The sequence below is a fragment of the Ambystoma mexicanum genome, chromosome 10, assembly GCF_040938575.1.
Source record: "Ambystoma mexicanum isolate Mex_15411 chromosome 10, UKY_AmexF1_1, whole genome shotgun sequence".
In the NCBI taxonomy this organism is placed as follows: Eukaryota; Metazoa; Chordata; class Amphibia; order Caudata; family Ambystomatidae; genus Ambystoma; species Ambystoma mexicanum.
In genome coordinates, this window is record NC_090932.1 from 233805362 (window position 1) to 233824610 (window position 19249).

General features: G+C 48.0%; 1 protein-coding gene across 7 annotated transcripts in view; it reads right to left on the bottom strand.

Moving 5' to 3' along the window:
- Window positions 1–19249, bottom strand: part of LOC138491311 (outer mitochondrial transmembrane helix translocase-like) — a 444827-nt gene that overhangs the window by 156437 nt on the left and 269141 nt on the right. For all 7 annotated transcript variants that reach the window (XM_069617755.1, XM_069617757.1, XM_069617760.1 and 4 more), the window contains one exon: window positions 11057–11257. In XM_069617755.1, coding sequence (XP_069473856.1) covers window positions 11057–11257 — 201 coding nt within the window. The remainder of the gene's footprint in view (window positions 1–11056; window positions 11258–19249) is intronic.

The following is a 19249-nucleotide window of genomic DNA, read 5'->3' on the forward strand; positions in this document are numbered from 1 at the left end:
TTCAGGATCAAGGGATACTTCTTGGATCTGGTGGGGCTCCTTTATCACAACCCTAGGGCATCAGTGGTTACTAAATGGGTTTACTTGAACTCTGTTCACCTTGCACACGCCAAGGGTGCCCATTGTCACCAGTCTTATATGCCCTGGCCATTGTGCCGCAAGCGGGCCAAGTTAAATGTGAAAAAAGAACATAACTAGGGATGGGATAGAACATTGCATATTGTTATATGCGGATGACGTCCTTTTATAACTCAGTGAATGGCGGGACAGTTTGCAGAGGATTCTGGCAGTCCTGCAGGAATTTGGATGAGTGGCTGGATATTGAGTCAATTATGACACGTCTGAGATACTACCGCTTCGTATTGACATTCCATGGGATCCGGGATAAATCACCATTTAGGTTGTAGAAGCATGCAATTAAATATCTGGGGATTCATGTCAGTGCTCAAGCCGAACTAGCAGGCCTCCTTCCACTCGCCTCGGCAGGCTGTGTCGATGTCATGGGCCAATCTCCCACATCATATAAAGAGACACTCAATTGTGTTTGCTATACTGCGATACTGGTTGCAAATGTTGATGAAAGTTGGGGTGGACACGAATATAATACCCGTATGGATTAGTCTCTGTGCGCTGTTTATGACATGCCCAGAGTCAAAAGAGCAGCAAGTTGGCCCAGAAACTTGGCTCTAAGTGCGCATTATGGACCCTTGTGAGAATGCTAGGCTGTAACCCTTTAATGAGGCTAGAATGATATTGGGGCTTGAAACGAATGGCCTGGTTGGACCACTGGGCAGCGATTTCACAGATTCTGGCTAAAACAACAGAAACAATCTTCTTCCGAAGTCCAGTGGACTGTAAGCTCGAGTTGGAAATTACTTTATCAGAATTCCCTGCATTTAATTAGTTTTATCAGCATATTATCACCAACAACTTGGGGCGAAAGCAGAGCAATGGGCGGAGGAGCTAGATGTACCGATGGACAGTGAAGACATTTATACATGCTTCTCATTGATTAAAGAGGTATCGTTTAATATGGGGAACAAAGAAATGCTATATAAGATTGTTCAGTGATACTATTACACCCCGGTTAAGATGGGTGATTGCCAGAGTTTTTAAAGTTATGTGATCACGAATAGGGAGCCAGTGAGCTTTTTTCCTGGCCGTCGAAATATACTCACGCCTAGGGGTCTTCAGGACGGCTCAAACTGATTTTTTCTGTATGACTTAAAAAGTTTGTTGAGGTTGTGAGTCGAGGTGCTAACAAATAGGACATTGCAATAGTCAAGTCTGGATCCAAAAAGTGAACGGACGATGGTGAGGCAGCTGCTAATTGAGAGGAATGGCCTTCTAACGTTAATTAGCTTGGTGGTGTGCACATATTTTGAAGCTGTAGCATTGAAGTGCCCGTTAAGTGACAAAGTAGCATCCATGTGGACACCTAAGGTCTTCACAACGCACAATACAGATATAGTGATGCCATCTATGGTGAAGGCCCCATAGACCTGTCGCAGTCTGTTAAAAACAACTTGAGAGCCGATCAGGAGAATTTCAGTCTCATCGTCATTCAAGCCGAGTAGGAGATCTGCCATCCAGGCTTGGATGGTTTGGTAAGCTGTACGCAGAGGGACAGAATCAGTGTGTTAGTTGCCAGATAGACAAAAGAGTATCTGTTTATTATCTGCGTAGTTTGTGTATGATATGCCCTGGTTATCTAGGTCGTCAAATAGGGGTTTCGTGAATACATTGTAAAGTGTGGGGGAGACGCAGGAGCCTTGGGGTACACTGCATGGGACAGGCGAGGGGGGGGGCGAGGATTATCAGTGAAGACTCATGGTTCTGCCAGATAAGGAGGTGGTTACCAAAGTGGTAGCTTCATGTGAGAAGTTAGCTGCAGATGCAAGATTCTGGCATAGGAGCTGGTGGTCTACGAGAAAAGGCTTCTGACAGGTCTAATGGTAGGAGTGCTGCTTTTCCTGCATCCCTGAACTTAAGTTGGTTTTTGAGATCCAGTAGTGCGGATTCTGTGCCGTGGCGGAATCCGGATTCGTGCATTCCTACGATGTTATTGGCTTCAAGATAAGGCTGGATCTGGGCAGGCAGAAGGCGAGTGCAAAGGCTTACATTTAGAGGGTTGGTGGGCTGGATAGGAAGACGCTGGTCTCCAGGCATACAGGCTTGTCCGGCAGAGACCAGCAGATAGGCTCTTCATAGGCCTTGTGTGCAGACCTATGAAGGGGACCCATTCCTTTTATGCCTGCATGAAAATATTGCGCAGGTATAAAAGCATGTGCCCTTTGAAGGCAAAGGAGGAATGAATTACAGAAATGTAAAATGCTTTTTTGGCCCGCACACCATCTCCAAATGGTTGCAAAATAGCAGGTTAATTAATTTTACAAAAAAAAGTGTTAATTGCATGGAGGGGACCACCAATGTCAGCACTTAACATGCTGGTGGGTACTCCAAGTGTACAAGCTGGCGAAATTGCCTCTTCGCCTTGATTTTTATAGTTATTTAGTAAGAAGAACAAGTTACTTCTTACCTGGTAACGTTCTTTCGACGGGATGTTCCTCCGACGTATTCCTTATCTTTGATAATACGTTTCCAGCTTGCTGGCCTCGGAAATTTTTTCTGTAGAGGGCGCTGCGTGTCGACGTCCGCCGAGTCGATGTCCCTCGACGGCCACCGTATCGGCACCGACGTCACCATGCCCATAAATAGCCACGCGCTGCGTCCGTTGCTCAGTTCCGTTTTGTAGCATAAGAAAAGACATGCCTTAATCGGTTAGTAACCTTGAAGGAGCGAAAGCTGCAACCACAAGGGAAGTTATCACTGCGGGGATGGATGGGAGGGGCGATAAGGAATACGTCGGAGGAAGATCCCGTCGAAAGAACGTTACCAGGTAAGAAGTAACTTGTTCTTCGAAGGGATTGTGTCCTCAGACGTATTCCTTATCTTTGATAGACTCCCATAGCAGTGGTATGTAATTGGAGGAGGGAGTGATAGTGTCATGTATACCTTTAGGGATGGACCGAATGTAATACGGCCTTGCCAAATCTGGTCTCTTGAGCAGTGGAGGAATCCAGATTGTAAAATTTTGTGAATGTATGTGCGGACGACCATGTGGCAGCCGCACATATGTCCCGGACTGGTACCCCTCTCTGGAGAGCCGTAGAGGCTGCGATACCCCTGGTTGAAAGAGCCCTGAGATTTTGGGGTGGCTCTTTCCCTGCTAGTCTAACATTCCAGGATGGCCAAAATAATCCACCTGGAGATGGTTTGTTTTGTTATGGGTAGTCCCAACTTGTGACCTGAGTATCCCACAAACAGTTGGTAACTTGCCGGATCCTAGCCATTCTGCTGATGTAACAGCTGAGAGCTCGCCTAGGGTCCAGCCTGTGCAGCCTTTCCTCCTCTTTCCCCGGATGGGGAGGAGGGTAGAATGAAGGCAAGGCAATTTTCTGAGTAATATGGAATTCAGAAACCACCTTTGGGAGGAAATTAGGCTTCACCTGTAGGACAACCTTGTCCTTGTGGAAGATTGTATGTGGGGGTTTACAGGAGAGAGCTTGTAGCTCACTCACCCTCCTAGCAGATGTTAGCGCTACCAATAGGACAGTTTTAAGCATGAGAAATCTCAATGCGCAAGAGTGAAGAGGTTCGAATGGAGTGCCCATTAAGAAGTTTAAAACTAAATTTAAGTCCCATAATGGAACCTGGAATGGTTTTGGAGGGTAAATATTAGTTAGACCCTTGAGAAATTGTACCACTAGAGGAATTTTGAAATACGATGGTTCCTCCGCAGTGCGCTTGAAGATAGAAAGCGCTGCGAGATAGCCTTTTAGAGTGCCAACTTGAAGGCCTGAGTTAGCCAAGTAGAGTAGAAACGATAACACAGTTGGTGTACCGCATGAAAAAGGGTCGATATTCTCTTCCCTACACCAGCTGCAAAACTTGTTCCAACGGCAGCAGTATAAAGACTTTGTTGCTGGTCTTCTGGCCGAAAGCAACACCTCCATGATGTCATCAGGGAGATTCCAATCCTTGTACCTCAACCTTTCAGAAGCCAAGCATGAAGGTTGAGGGTTCTGATGTCTGGATGGAGAACCCGACCTCCCTTCTGCGAGAGAAGATTCTCTCTGAGTGGAAGACGGATTGGAGGGCAGATGAACATATCTAGAAGGTCCGCGTACCGCGTTCTCCTGGCCCAATCCGGGGCAATTAGGATCATGGTTTTCCGGAATCTTCTCAACCTCCTGATCATTTGAGGGATAACAGGGACTGGTGGGAACGCGTAAAGGAGTGGAAACTCCCAGTCCACTACGAACGCATCTCCTAGAGCTCCTCTCGGGGGAAATTCCCTTGAACAGAACAGATCGCACTTCCTGTTGGTGCTTGTGGCGAACAGATCCACCTGAGGGGTTCCCCAAAGGGCGAAGATCTCTTGAAGGACTTCCTGAGCTAGCTCCCACTCGTGGGAGCCTGTGCTCTGCCTGCTCAGAGCGTCCGCTGTCAAATTCTTCTCTCTGGCTAGGTGGCCTGCCGATAGAGAGAGATCCCTTCCCGAATTGCCCAAAACCAGAGCTGCATTGCCTCTCTGCACAGTGGCAGTGATCCTACGCCTCCTCTTTTGTTGAGGTAGTGCATGGCCACCGTGTTGTCCGTCATTATCAGGACATTTCTCCCCTGTACTGATGGCAGGAAAGCTTTCAGCGCTAGTCTGATCGCTCTCAGCGCTAATAGGTTGATGTGTAGTCTGGACTCCGATGGAGACCAACGTCCGCTGATGGTCAAGTCGTTGGCATGGGCTCCCCACCCTGTGAGCGAGGCATCTGTGACTACTGTTATCTCCGGCCATGGTTGCCAAAACAGTTCTCCTTTCAAGATGTTCTCTGGATAGGCCCAACATTGAAGGTCGCGGGCTACCTTGTCCGGAATCCGGAAGAGGTCTGACATTCTCCCTGAGAATTGTGACCACTGACTACTCAGTGCCCACTGAAGAGATCTCAGTCTCAGGCGAGCCTCTGGCACAAGGAAAATGCAGGATGCCATGAGGCCTAGCAACCTCAAAAAGTCGAAGGCTGGGAGACGTTGTGCATTTTGAAACTTGGTGACCATCTGTAGAATATCTTGAGCCCTCACCTCTGGTGGCGAGGCTTTTCCCAGGGAAGTGTCCAGGACCGCTCCAATGAACTGGAATCTTTGAGATGGTATCATCTGTGACTTCTTTAAATTGAGGGAGAAGCCCAGTCTGTGAAGGAAGAGGCAGAAATAATCTAGCTGGGTCTGGGCCTATTCCGAAGATACAGCTCTGATCAGCCAATCGTCCAGGTAGGGATAGACGTGGATCCCTTCCCTCCTTAGACGCGCCGCCACCACCGACATCAGCTTGGTGAAGACCCTCGGGCGGAGGTCAGCCCAAATGGCAGAACTCGAAATTGATAATGAGAGTTGCCAATTGCGAACCTCAGGTATTTCCTGTGCTTGAGATGGATTGGCACATGGAAATAAGCATCCTGAAGGTCCAGAGATACCAGCCAGTCCTGGAGCTGGAGGGCCTGAAGGATCTGAGAGAGAGTTACCATCTTGAACTTGTCCTTCCTGAGGAACTTGTTCAATTCTCGTAAGTCCAGGATGGGTCTCAGTCCTCCGTCCTTCTTTGGTATGAGAAAGTAGGGGGAGTACCGGCCCTTGTTCCTGTCCGCTACAGGTACCGGTACCGGTTCTATGGCACCTTTCTCTAGCAGGTCCATAATTTCCTGCAAGAGGAGCGGATCAGGAACTTTTAGGGAGCTGTTCCCCGGTGGATGACTCTGAGGGATGTGTAGAAAGGGTAAGCAGTAACCTTGGGCAACTGTCTCCAACGCCCAAGCATCTGACTTTATAGCCTGCCATTCCGTCAGATGGTGAGTTAACCTGCCCCCTACAGGTGTCTTGTGTGTGAAGGCCTCAGAGTGGTTTGGGGGCGGCTGATGCAGATGCCGAGGGTAAAGAGGCACCTGCTGCTGCTGCGGTCTTAGTACTCTTGACCCGTCCACCTCGGGTGGATCTCCTTTGGCCTCTTTGAGCCGGCTGTCCTCTGCCTTTCCCGAATGCGGAATAATAGCGAAAGGACTTTCCTCTCCCAGAGGTTCCTGAGGGGCGAAAAGGAGTTTGGCGGATAGCAGCTCCTAAGGATTTTGCTGCTGCTTTAGAAGTCTGTAACTTTTCCAGACTGTCATCAGCCTTTTTCCTGAATAATGAAGACCCGTCAAAGGGCATATTCAAAAGTCTGGCCTGTACATCAAGGGCAAAGCCCGACTTTCGCAACCACGCATGCCTGCGGATTGTTGTACTTGCCGCCATGGCCCTGCTGATACTGTCAGCGGAATCGATGCCCGTTTGAAGTGATTCGCACATGGCATCTTTGCCATCTTTAATGATGTTAAGGAAGGCTTCCTTTTCCTCTCCTTCGGGTATGCAGTCAGCCGCTGATGAAGCACACTCCCATAGCGTGTGACTGAACCTGGCGAGCGTACAGGTGGCGTTGATGGACTTCAACGCCATACTACAGGCAGAGAAGACTTTCTTTGCCATAGAGTCGTACCTCTTGACATCCCTATCCTGTGGGACAGTAGGGTAAGCAGTCCTACTGCTGGATGAAGTTGCCGCTTGAACCACCAGGCTCTCTGGGGTCGGGTGTTTTGACAGGTATTCAGGGTCAGCAGCCGCTACCCTATACTTTGTCGACAATCTTTTATTGACTGCTGGGATAACTTTGGGAGTTTCCCAATTAGATGCAATTTTTCTTTGTAGGGCTGCATGGAAGGGGACCACCGGGTCCTCCTGTGGGCCTTTGTCCAATATATCCGTTAGATCATCCTGTTGGAAAACAGGTGAAAGTGCATACCAACCCATAAACTCAATTATTCTAGCCATCAGGGTTCTATATGGTGTTTTGGCATGTTCCCCTGGGTCTGGCTTTACAAATTCCACTTCTGGGGAAGTGTCCAGTCCACTGGCCTCATGAAGTGACTCCTGTAGTTCCTTCAGCCTTCTTTCTTCAGAGGTGAAATCCTCTGCAGTAGGAAGTGTGGTTCTCTGTAAACCAAATGTTTCCTGGTCAGAATCTTCCCCTTCTTCATAAATTGAAGAAAGACCAGGGTATTCTGACCTCTGAAATGGAGTAAAGCCCATCTCTAGGGCCGAAGGAGCCAAACTCTTCGTTATTGGACGAGAAAATGTTGATGTCGTCGACGCCGATGTAACATGCTTCGAAGGCGCCGAAAACAGTGTCAAAAAAACTGGAAGGGGTCTCGAAGAACTCGAGAGGATCGGGATCCTACTCGAGGGCATCGACGACGGTCTCTGCGTCGTGCCGGAGGCCCTTGAAATCCCCGTTGGCTGTGGAGCCTTGGTCCTCTCTTTCATTGGCGTCGACGATGGCGTCGAGTCGATCGACCGATGTGTCGAGGAACCCTTCGGCAACAGCGTTGATGGCGCCGATCCGTGCGTCGAAGGAATCTTCGGCATCGAAGGAACCCTCAACGACGGCTTCGAAGACGGTGCCTTCTTACCCGATGGCTCATGGCGCTCTCGGGTGGAATGTTTCGCCGGGTGCTCCGACTCGCGGCGTTTTGATTTTTTGGGTTTTTCACCCGGGGTATCACCCTCAGCTGTCTTCGAGGGGGTTGAGGCCGTGTTCTCGAAGACGCTTAACATTTTCTTTCTGAATTCCTCCCACTCAGCTTGAGAACTGTGTTTGGTGGGACAGGAGACTCTTTCTGGGGACACAGAAGACGACGAGGAATGGGACCTTCGATGTCTCTTTTTTGAGTGTCTAGATCTCGAAGAATGGTGGGAGCTGCTTCGAGATCTAGAATGGGAATGTTTTCGACGGCGAGGAGACTGCCTCGACTCAGCCGACGAAACCTTCGAGGAGGATTTGGCTGACTTACCTCTCTCGAGCTTCCCCTTTCGCTCCTTCAGGGCTTTCGCCGTCATGGACATGCAGTCCTCACACTCCGAACAATGGTGCTCGGAACCCAAGCACCATAAACAGACCCTGTGTGGATCCGTTATTGACATTTTTTTACCGCAGTCTCGACATTTCTTGAAGCCGGATCGCGGCGTCGTCGGTTCTGATGAAGAAGCCATTGAGAACGATAAGGAATATTTGAGTCGAAATAGATAGTAAACCTGACTGAACTGAGCAACGACGTTCCGAGGCCCCACGAAGCGTGGAAAAACGGAACTGAGCAACGGACGCAGCGCGTGGCTATTTATGGGCATGGTGACGTCGGCGCCGATACGGTGGCCGTCGAGGGACATCGACTCGGCGGACGTCGACGCGCAGCGCCCTCTACAGAAAAAATGTCAGAGGCCAGCAAGCTGGAAACGTATTATCAAAGATAAGGAATACGTCGGAGGACACAATCCCTTCAAATATGTAAATGCTGCCTGCCACAAATGCATAGTAAACAACATCTACAATAGATTTGTATGGAATCCACCTGCTTTTACCACGTATTGAAAACAGGCAGATTCTATAGGAATCTGTTTTATGCTTTGGTTTTTCATTCTGTCTTGCTAATGGGGAAAATTGCATGGAGGGGACCCAACTAAACGTACATGTGGACATTGCTGGTGCCCTCAATACAATTACCTCTTTTGTAAAATGACCCAGCCTGGCATTTTGCGACCATTTGTTGGTGACGCAGAGGCACTAAAGAGATTTTACATTTCCGCTGTTTATTCCTCCTCCACCTTCAATGGGCATAGGCTTTTATGCCTGCATGAGATTTTCCTGCAGGCATAAAATTAACGTATTCTCATGTAAGCTGCCTGCTTTTCAATACGTGCTAAAAGCAGGCGGATTTCATAGAAATCCATTGTAGATGTGATCTACCATGCATTTGTGGCAGGCAGCATCTTGTCTTGCTTTTGCTCCCAATTATCTTTCTGATCTTATATCACAGATTTATCCTTTATGTTCTCTTCATTCTACTTCTCATTTTCTCCTTGCTACCCCTCGTCCTTTTTGCACCCCCTCATGTTTTTGTTCCTTCCGACTTTTGGCCCCCAATCTATGTAACGCCTTTAGATATTCGTCTTTCTCCTACGTTGCCCAAATGTAAGGAACACTTAAAACAAACACTTTTTATCTATTGCTTTTCCATCATAACTAATATAATGTGTTTGTGCTCAATCATTGTGTGTTTTCCATTTTTTCCCAAAACATGTTGTACTGTATATATCACATTGCAAAGTCCCTTGTGTAAAAGCACTATATAAAGTACACCATACCCATCACTCATCCTGACTCCACTGTACCATTATTCCCATTATTCATCAAACGCATCAATATTTATTTTGTATCGTTCCTCTTCAGGAACAAACTATTTTAAAACAGACACCCACATTTTTTTTTACAAACTAAGAATCACTCCTTACATAATTTACCAATGCACACACATCCAGTCACATTCATTCAACACTACATAAAAATGCAAAAATAAGCTAAGTAAACTTAAGAAAAGCATTGTTTTCATCAAAGTTTACAATTTTCAGAAAAGTGTTCCACGAGGTGTATTACTGAAAAACAACAACATTTAGAATCGGTTGAACTCTAGAGTTCGTTGAATGGTGTTGGATGAGCACTTTAGAAATTGTAAACATTAGCAAAAAGCATGGGATATGTTGGTTTAGCAATCTTTGTAGTGAATGGCTGTGACTGGATGTGCATGTGTGCTCGCTCCTACGTGTATGTTCTTGTGCGGGGGGTGGGGGGTGATGGGGGGGATGGGGGTTCGGATCATGTAGGAACATTAAACTCTCTCACTGAAAACATTGGTATATGGCCCCGATATGTTGGCCATATGGATGCAGACGAATAAAAGTGTTGCAAACAAAGGGGGGGTCTGGGAATCTCTCTACCAGCACGAACACAGCCAAATGACCTGTTCTTGGGTGAATAACCCCTGGGAGAGACTCTACCAAGTCTTTAGCTCACTGTCCTTTTCACAGAGAAGACATTTCCCCGCATATCAGCCTTTGTCCTGCCCAGCATTTCGGCGCTGGACTGCCCCTGGGCAGGACAAAGGCTGATATGCGGGGAAATGTCTTCTCTGTGAAAGGGACAGTGAGCTAAAGACTTGGTAGAGTCTCTCCCAGGGGTTATTCACCCAAGAACAGGTCATTGGGCTGTGTTCGTGCTGGTAGAGAGATTCCCAGACCCCCCTTTGTTTGAATAAAGGTGTTAACATAATTTTGTATAGGTATGGCTGTATTTTGAAAATCAAGATTAAATTGTTGGTAAAATTATGAGGGGAGTGATAGTTCCAGTTTTGTGGAAAAAAGTCTTCTTTTTCACATCTAACATTTTCTGAAAAGCAGTACATTTTTATTCAGGATGCATCTTTTCATAATGTGTGCCTGAAGATCACCACTACAAAATAAAGATGAAAATTCTGTTTAATAAGCAAAATGAGTAACGGGGCAATGGAGTCCGAACTAGTGAATGGGACCATTTGCAAGTCTTCAGGTGACTACTATTGACACTTAGTGGTGAGGGTGATATATGTACCAATTAATTCATATAAGATCCATGGGGTTTCAGTCTTCATACTATACATTGACAAGGGTACCTCCTTTGTAGTGGTTATAAAGGTCAAGCATTACCCCGAGTGAGGTCTTTAGTCCTGCTGTGTTGCAATCCACTGGTTTCATTCACAGCTCTTGCCCCCTCATAATGCATGCTGGGTCTGACTGCTGATCCCTCCTCCACTCCCATTTACATGTTGGGTGTAACTACTGCTTCTTTTCCAGCTCTCCCAGGTGCATGCTGGGTCTGTCTGTTACCCCAGTCTGTGCCCAGTGCCTGTTCGGACTATATGTTTCCCCCCAGCCTTTTCAGGTGCTTGCTACATACATCTGCACTTCATTCCAGTCTCCACTTGCCTCCTAGATCAGCTGTCGCATGCTTGCCAGGGGAAACTGGTTCAGCATGACTTCACTCTTGTCTCCTCAACACCCAACCACTCATCCATGCCATGTGTCTGCTTCCACGGCTTTCTTTTACCTATCTCATCGATGAAGATGATGCAAGGTTGCAGTTTGGTTGCTAGTGAAAAGACTGACGCAGTGAGCTTCTGGGACTCTCCGTACCACTTATCCGTGAGTGATGCCGCCTGTAGGTTGATGAACTGGCATCCAGATGCCCGCGCAATCGCCTTGGCAAGCAGGGTCTTTCCGCAGCCCGGAGGTCCATGTAGCAAGACTCCTGCAGCAAGATAGAGAGCATGCATTACAGACATTTAGAGATTGACGCTATAGAGCCATGCAACATAGCCCACACAGCCCACTCACCCCACCTGTGACAAGAGGCATCACACCAGCAGTGGCTCATTGCTAATTGGAAAAGAAGCCTGGGGGAATATACCTTGGGGAACATCAGGTGCCGAATGAGCAAGCACAGAGAGGGGTCCTTAGCACAAAACTCTGTAAGAGGCAAGGGGTATCTAGAAAACAATGCAAAACTGAGCACATGTTGGGTGAATCCTAGCACACAATTGGAGGGCCTCAGTGGAACAGTATGTACAAGGTCAAGACACTGGCAGTGGGTTCAACCTACATTTGACAGTAAGCATCAATGTTGTAGTGTTGGTGTAGGGCACATGAAGGGAGCCCAAAAACGACCTATAATGAGGCATTACAAAGAATTGCCTAGGGAGCTCTAGAAGGGAGATTACACAGATTGGTTTGCAGACAGTGTGAGGGAGCTTCTGCTCATTAATAATAAACACAGTCACAAAGAGTAGACTTTTAAATCGGCTCAAAGGCGAGGGTGTAATTCTTCCCCTCTCATGCTGGCACTGCAACACTGTACTTTTGTTTTACTTTTTCCTTGACGGATTTATCACCTTTTTCCTGATGTATGGACTAACTGGATATGTGAATACTCGATGTGCTGCTCTAAGGAACATCGCTCAGTATTTACCCATGTACGCTATTTTCCAAATGTTGGGAGCCTGGCAAGTTTGTGAATGGAGTAAGGATTACATTCTGAATCAACATCTGCAGTTTGCTGGGAAGAATCCCATGAAGTTGAGGTGTAGCAGCTAGCACTGATTAGTTGGCCTATTACAAAAAAACAACCCCATTGGGCTAAACAGCCCCCTACCCCATTTAGTGCGATTCAAAGCCAATGAAATTTGACTGAGGTTACATGTGTCTTTATTTTTCATAATTAATATGGGTGTTCAGACAAATGTTCATAAACACATCAAAGATAATCTGCAGGTAACTGTACAAATATTCACAATTCATTAAATAAAACAATTCTGAATCATATTGTTAAAGGATGACAGAAAAAACATTTTATTTTTACAAATTTAGGAAGGTGTACACATAGCACACACTAACACATAGTAACAGAAATGCATTCAAAATAGAAAAGATGATACTACAACCTATGACAAAGACAGCAAATAACACTGATACTTTAGGAAGAAATAACAGACCAACCAGGTCCCATGTTGGGACTAACAGTAAATGTTACCTCCTTAGATCCAATATTAAACTATTCGAACATGAATATTTGTTGCATTAAAAATCGCAACATTTCGTGCATATATTCAATGCTGGTGCCGCGTCTACTTAAGACCTTCAGTTTCGGCTCTAAAGCCTGGTAACGAGCCTTCATCGGCTTGTCTGAATTCATGTGCTCTCCGCAGGCGTCCAATAATCATAGCTCCCAACAGGCATGCAAAGAACAGTTTATTTCTATGCACTTCAAACAAGTAACTTCAGAATCATGTCTGGAAGTTCATTTGTTCTGTTAGTTGGAAGCCCCTCCATGACAGAGTTGTGTTCTGGTTTCAGCCCAACAAAGCAGCGGGCCAACATTAATGGCACGTAGCGCGGCATCCAACGGTAAAGCAGCACAGCTGACCACCCTCCTTCCTCTCAGCGAGTCGGATTCGTTGGCCACCAACATGTTTAAATGAATGCAGCCATGTGATTGTGGCTTGGGTTTCTAACCCACCCCAAGCCCCAATTCCACATACATGTGTAAGGACAGCTTCAGTTACATGTATACTCTTGAGGACGAGTCCCTAGGCACAGATAAAAGTGAAGATGGGATGTGAGGAAGCCGCACTACAACCTGGAACCTTCGAAGGCCCCACCTGGCAGCTAATCTCTCCTCTGCTTCAGGAACTGTTAAACGGCACTTCCATCTAGCTTGGACAAACCATGGACATGGATCACTCATGTTGACTTGGCAGGACCAGCCTTGCCAAAGACCCAATCCTCTGCCCACAAGAAAGCCTTGCTTGCCTGCTCCCTGTGTGGATATGACAAGGTGAGTCTGCCAGAACTGAGATGCACTAATAGGTGAGAGATCATGAGAACCATCTGAAGCAGTGTGCCCCCTTACCTGAATACAGTGTACAGATCTACATTCCTCCTGCAGCCTCTCGCTTCTTGCACTGTGCCGCCACTGGTATGGAGCGATCAGCATCTTACCCCAGCTCCTGAGCTGTCTCCAATGGCTTCTAGCTGCTGGTATTGCTTGAAGGAGCATATGCAGAAGCAGCAGCTATTGAGGTTGGCCCTTTGACAAGTCTTACCTTTTACTGACCTGCCGGGTCCCACAAAACAAGTGACACATTTGGATTAGATGCTAGTGTCATTTTACAACCGTCAACATGCACATGTTGTTTGAAGGAGTGCAGAGTTATTGCATTTGCAAAGAATCTAAAAATATTTGTATTTCATTGCAGTGATGTTCCTGCAACCCTGAACAGTTCTGCACATGGGGCCATTGCAAAAAAGCCTGACCCTAAAGCATGCGCAGCACTGCAAAGTGTGTCAGGGAGCCCTAAGGGCAGCATCAGTCACGTCATAGCCTTTGTTGTGTCTGATGGGTGCTAAAAAGTGTAGTCCCACTGGACCAAACCGAGCGGACTGCACCCTTCCCCCCTCAGGGCTGATTGGGATGCAGGAAGGGCACCTGATCTATCAAGCCTATCGGCTACAACTTTCGTTGGCAAGCAAAAGAGAACCAATAACTATTGCATATTGAAAGCTGTGATTCTAACACTCCAAAAGTAGAAATGAGTGAGGCTGACAGGCGAAACAGAATCAAGGCCAGTTTAGCGGTGACCAAGATAGCCACATGCTAAGGGAGCTCGTCCGATCCTAGATGAGGATCACCCGTAAGTAGTTGTCGAAGTGGTTGGGAGCGGTGATCCTCTACTTTCTTTTTTAATGAGGTTTTACTGTTCCGATACTTTTATTTTTTTTAAAGGAACCGTTACAGAATGGTTTGGTTTTAAAATAAAAGTGTAGGAAGAAGTTGAAACTTGCACACTGTACTGAACATTCCCTTAAACAGCAGGGGTATGTGTTTGGGGGTTTGTATTATGCGCGGGAGGGGGCGTGGCAATGGGGTTTGAAGGGAGCTGGGGCATGCCAGTAGGGAATATAGTTGCACCACTTCTTTATGCACACTTCGGCCACTGCCCATAAGGGGACAGGCCCTCATGGGTTGTAGTGCGTGCAGATGCCCCCAATGCCCCCCTGATCAGCATGAGCAGCCTGCAGAGGAGCATGGTGCGTGGTGTGCATAGCCCCAGGAGTAGCGGGCTGATAGTCTCGCATGTGGAGCCATCAAAATCAAGTGTGAGATATGGGCCTTGCGAGTTGCTAGCTCTAAGATGGCTAAGGGTGCCTGAGCCCACCCATACAGTGCAGCTCCGGCAGATCGGGGTCTTAACCTTTCCCGGGCTAGGAGATTCTTATATCACAGCAAAGGTAAGAGGGGATCGCACCCCCAGGTCTGGGGAGAGCAGAAGAAGGAGTTGGTGGGTGTCAATCTGGCAGGTGACCGTCTGTATTTTTGCTACCACGTAAAGTGCCAAAGAAGCTGAGATCAGTGACCACCGTGTGGGCCACAAGGAAGGAACCTGAGACATCCAAAGGAAGATCTTGTCTGAGCGAAGCAGATATGGGGAGGTACAGTGATGCAACAGCCACAGCACTCACAAAAGTGGACATGGCATAATGTATAGCGGTGCTGGAGGAGAAACTAGCCTATTAGGTTAGAAGATAAATTGTGGCGACAACCGAAGGGCTGCAGAAATCTCTGGGTGCCTTAGCTAAGGAAGTGAGGCAGATAAACACTTGAATGGGGGACGCCAAGGAGGCCATTCAATCCTTACAGGAGGACGGAATTCATCTGCAGGGAGAACTCGCCGGAACAAAGTAGGGAATGAAGTAGCTGCTATCTCCCAACGAGGATCTGGAGAATAGCCCCCAATGAGAGAACCTAAGTATCTGAGGTCTTGAAGCAGGCGAAGGGTCAGACTTAAAAGGCATGGGTGCTGCAGTTTTTAAAGGACACCTTCCCTACTATAGCATCAAAGCCCATCCTGTTGGGCGGGGCACACAGGGTCGGCCAACTGAAGAGGGGTCCTCAGGGACAGTCAAGAGATATAATCATGACATTTCATGCCTTTACTGTGAAGGAAGAGATTTTAAAAGCCTCACGATCCATGGGAGAGATAACCTATGGCAAGCACAAACTCCCAATTATTTTTTCTGGATTACCCTCCAGAAGCGATTAGCATTCAGGCCGGTGACGTGGAAACTCAAACAGGAGCAGATACCGTACAGATGGACATTTCCCTTCGGCCTAATATTTACGTGGGAGGGAAGGCAAAGGAGATGTACGACAATGGAGGAGGCGGCAAAGATGTTGGTTATCTCGCTCGAGCTTCCAGGGGAGGAGGTGGTTGAGAGGAGGTGTCAGAGAGCGCAGGTCAGTGGTTTGGGGGATGGATGGCCAGAGCAGGGATCTGAGGGAAAGTTAAAGCCCACTACCACAGGCTAGGTTCAATAGTGGACAACCCCTAGCGAGTTAAGGTGGTCAGGGTGATTCGGTGCAACTGTGATTCCCAATAGCTTGGGCGTTATGTATCACTGGTGGGTGACACGTCCGGGAGGGGGAAGGTGGGCTAAGTTTTCCAGAGGTTGAGTTATTTTGGAAAACGTTTCCACTTCAACACCATGTTGAAGGGAGAAGGTGACTTGTTAGGCTGTTGTTTACATTGCCAATGGTTGGGGTGGGTTAAAGGGAGTGATGACTTACTTTAGGGGGAACAAGGCAGTGATACCAGGAACGAGTCCAGAGTCGAGTGAACCAACTCATTGTCGGCCCAAGACGGGGGGACGATTAGGAGGAATCAGGAAAATAAAGTGGATTCCCACACAGTAAGGACCCGTGGGGAGAGGGGGTGATCCTCATTGGGAGGAGGCTGGCCTTCCAGGTTCGCAGGACTAAATATGATAAGGAAGGAAGATTTCTGTTTGTGAAAGGTCTGTTGGGAGGTACCCAGGTCACCCTTGCAGTGGTGTATGCCCCTAATACAGGGCAAAATGAGTTCTCAGAGGGGCACACAGTGTCAGAGGGCGATTTTAATCTACCTATGGACCCCAATTGGAACAAATCACAGCGAGATTACTGGCATGCCATGCAGCCCACGGCTGCACTGTGGGAGCTATTGGCAGATTCTCTCTGTGAATGCATAGCGAGTTTCACAGGCGGGGAGAGGAATTACACCTTTTTTTCGCAATTGCATCGCATTTACTCAAGAAGAACAAGTTACTTAACAACTGGTAATGTTCCTTCGACTGGATGTTTCTCCAACGTATTCCACATCTTTGACATGTAATGTCCACAGCTGTGCTGCTTGGGAAATATTTCCACAGAGGGGGTCCTGCGTCGATGGCGTTGAGTCGATGTCCCTCGAAGGCCTCGTCGAGGGTGATGTCATCGGATGTTATAAGTAGGACGCACGGCACCTGTAGCCTCAGTTCATGTTTTTTCCCTCCACAACGTGTGCCATAACCGCACACCAAGCCTCCATGGCGGCACATAGCCTTGTGGGAACACAAGCTGCAATAGCATAGGAAATTCTTCAAAGGGGCAGGCTGGGAGGGCGATGTGGAATATGTTGGAGGAACATCCAGTCGAAAGAACGTTACCAGTTGGAATGGCTTGTGTCCTCCAACGTATTCCACATCTTTGACAGACTCCCAAACCAGTATCAGTGAACTGAGGATATCAATGAACGGAGGAGGGAGAAGAATTTGGATATACCCAATCAGATGGCAGAATAGAGCACTGCTCTACCAAAGGCCATATCTTGACCATGGAAAGTATACAGGGAGTAATGCTTGACAAAAGGTGTGGATGGAAGACCACGTTGCAGCATCACAAATTTTTTTTTTTTTTTTTTAAATATTTATTTTAAACAGGCAGGATAAAGCAATACAAAATATGATCATTCACGACAAATGGCATAAAGGAGATACAGTTGGTTGCTCTTCCCTCCCCTCCCCCGGGTCTTAACGTTCTTCTTCCTGTCCCCGCTGGGAGTTATCGTCCCGTAAAGTTCTCCTGGCTAATTGGGGCTTGGATGTCAGGGCTGGATAATTCTGATCAAAGTCTAGGATTGGGCCCCAAATGTTCTCGAAGCGATGTAGGTGGCCTGCCCCGGCAGCCGTCACCTTCTCTGCGATTAAGATGTCCCAGATTTTTGCCCACCAAAAAGGCATTAGCGGTCCTTCTGCGGTTTTCCAAGTGCGAGCTATTACGTTTCTGCCCGCCAGTAGGCATTGGGATAGTAGTTTGGCCATAGGGCCAGATCTAGGGTAGATCCCGGGGACTGGGGCTCCCAGGAGGATGGGTTCGGGCTCCAGGGGAAGTCGCACCTGAGTGATGTCTGTGATTATTGCTAGGCATTGTTTCCAAAAGGTCTGGACCCTCGGGCAGGACCACCACATATGAAAGAAAGTCCCTACTTGGCCGCATTGCCTCCAACAGTTCGGGTTGAGTGTGGGGTTCATATGGTGTAGTCTTAGGGGAGAATAATACCATCGAAGGAGGATTTTGTAGGCGCCTTCTCTGTTCGTAATGCAAGATGAAGAAGTGTGAGCCCGTGACCAAATGTCAACCCATAGCTGGTCTTCGATTGGGCGGCCTAGGTCCGCCTCCCATTGGGCCATGTACCGGGTTTTAGAGATTAGGAAGTCATTTTGGAGGCGTTTGTATAGGGTGGAGATGCTCCCCCTGGTTGGGAGATCATTTAGGGTCAGTTCAATGGCCGTGGGGGGGCGGGTGGCGGCTTGGCGGGTCTGTGGATGGGAGCACCAGTGGCGCAGCTGAATGTACGTGAATCTGTCCTGTTCCTGAAGTTGGAAGAGTTCTTTACATCGCCTAAAGGTGCAGGGCTGTCCCCCTTCGAAAAGTTGCCCCAGGGTCTCCAGGCCTCCCGCTATCCAGGATCTGAAGTTCCGGGTGGACCAGCCAGGTGAAAAGGCCGGGTTCAGGAACACCGGTGAGGAGGGGCTGAGTCCCACTGGGGTTTTCTTTTGTTTCAGCGCTTTATGCCAGGTAGCAATAGTGTGTTTGGTGGACCTCAGGAGGTTCTGCCACTGGCGGCGCTCGGAGGGATTGATATGCGGGAGAAAACGTAGCGGGAGCGGCAGTTGTGCCTGTTCGAGGTCCACCCATCTCGGGCGGTTGGTAAGTATCTGCCATGTTCGGATGCAGGCGAGTTGGGCCGCCATCTGATATTTTTGTAGGTCTGGAACTCCGAGGCCACCCAGTCTAGCATTGCCCAGCATCGTGGTCCTAGGGATTCTGGGCTTCCTCCCTTTCCAAATGAACCGTGACATTTTCTTTTGTAGATTTTGAAGGGCCGGTGCCGGGATTGGTACTGGAAGCGAAAAGCAAGCATATAGGAACCTTGGTAGCAAGTTCATTTTACAGGCCGTGATACGACCCATCAGTGAGATTTCTTGCGCCGCCCACCGTTTTAAGTCCGCCTCGAGGTCCGTGAACAGTGGGAGAAAGTTTGCCCAATAGACTTCCCCTGGGTCAGCTGGGATCTGGACACCCAGATAACTGATGCTCTTAGTTGTCCATTGTATCGGACATAGTGGGGCCAGAGCCTCCCGGACCTCTCGGGGAAGGGCCACCCCCATGGCAGCTGACTTCCGGAAGTTGATGGCAAAGCCGGTGACCTTTCCATAGCTCTCTATCTCAGCTAGGGCCTGAGGGAAGGAGGTGCGAGGTTCTGTGATGGTTAGTAAGACGTCGTCTGCATATAGGGCCAGTTTATGGTGTGTTGTGTTCGATTGGAAGCCCTTGATCTCCGGGTTTCGCCTGATCCGTTGGGCGAATGGTTCCATGATTAATGCAAAG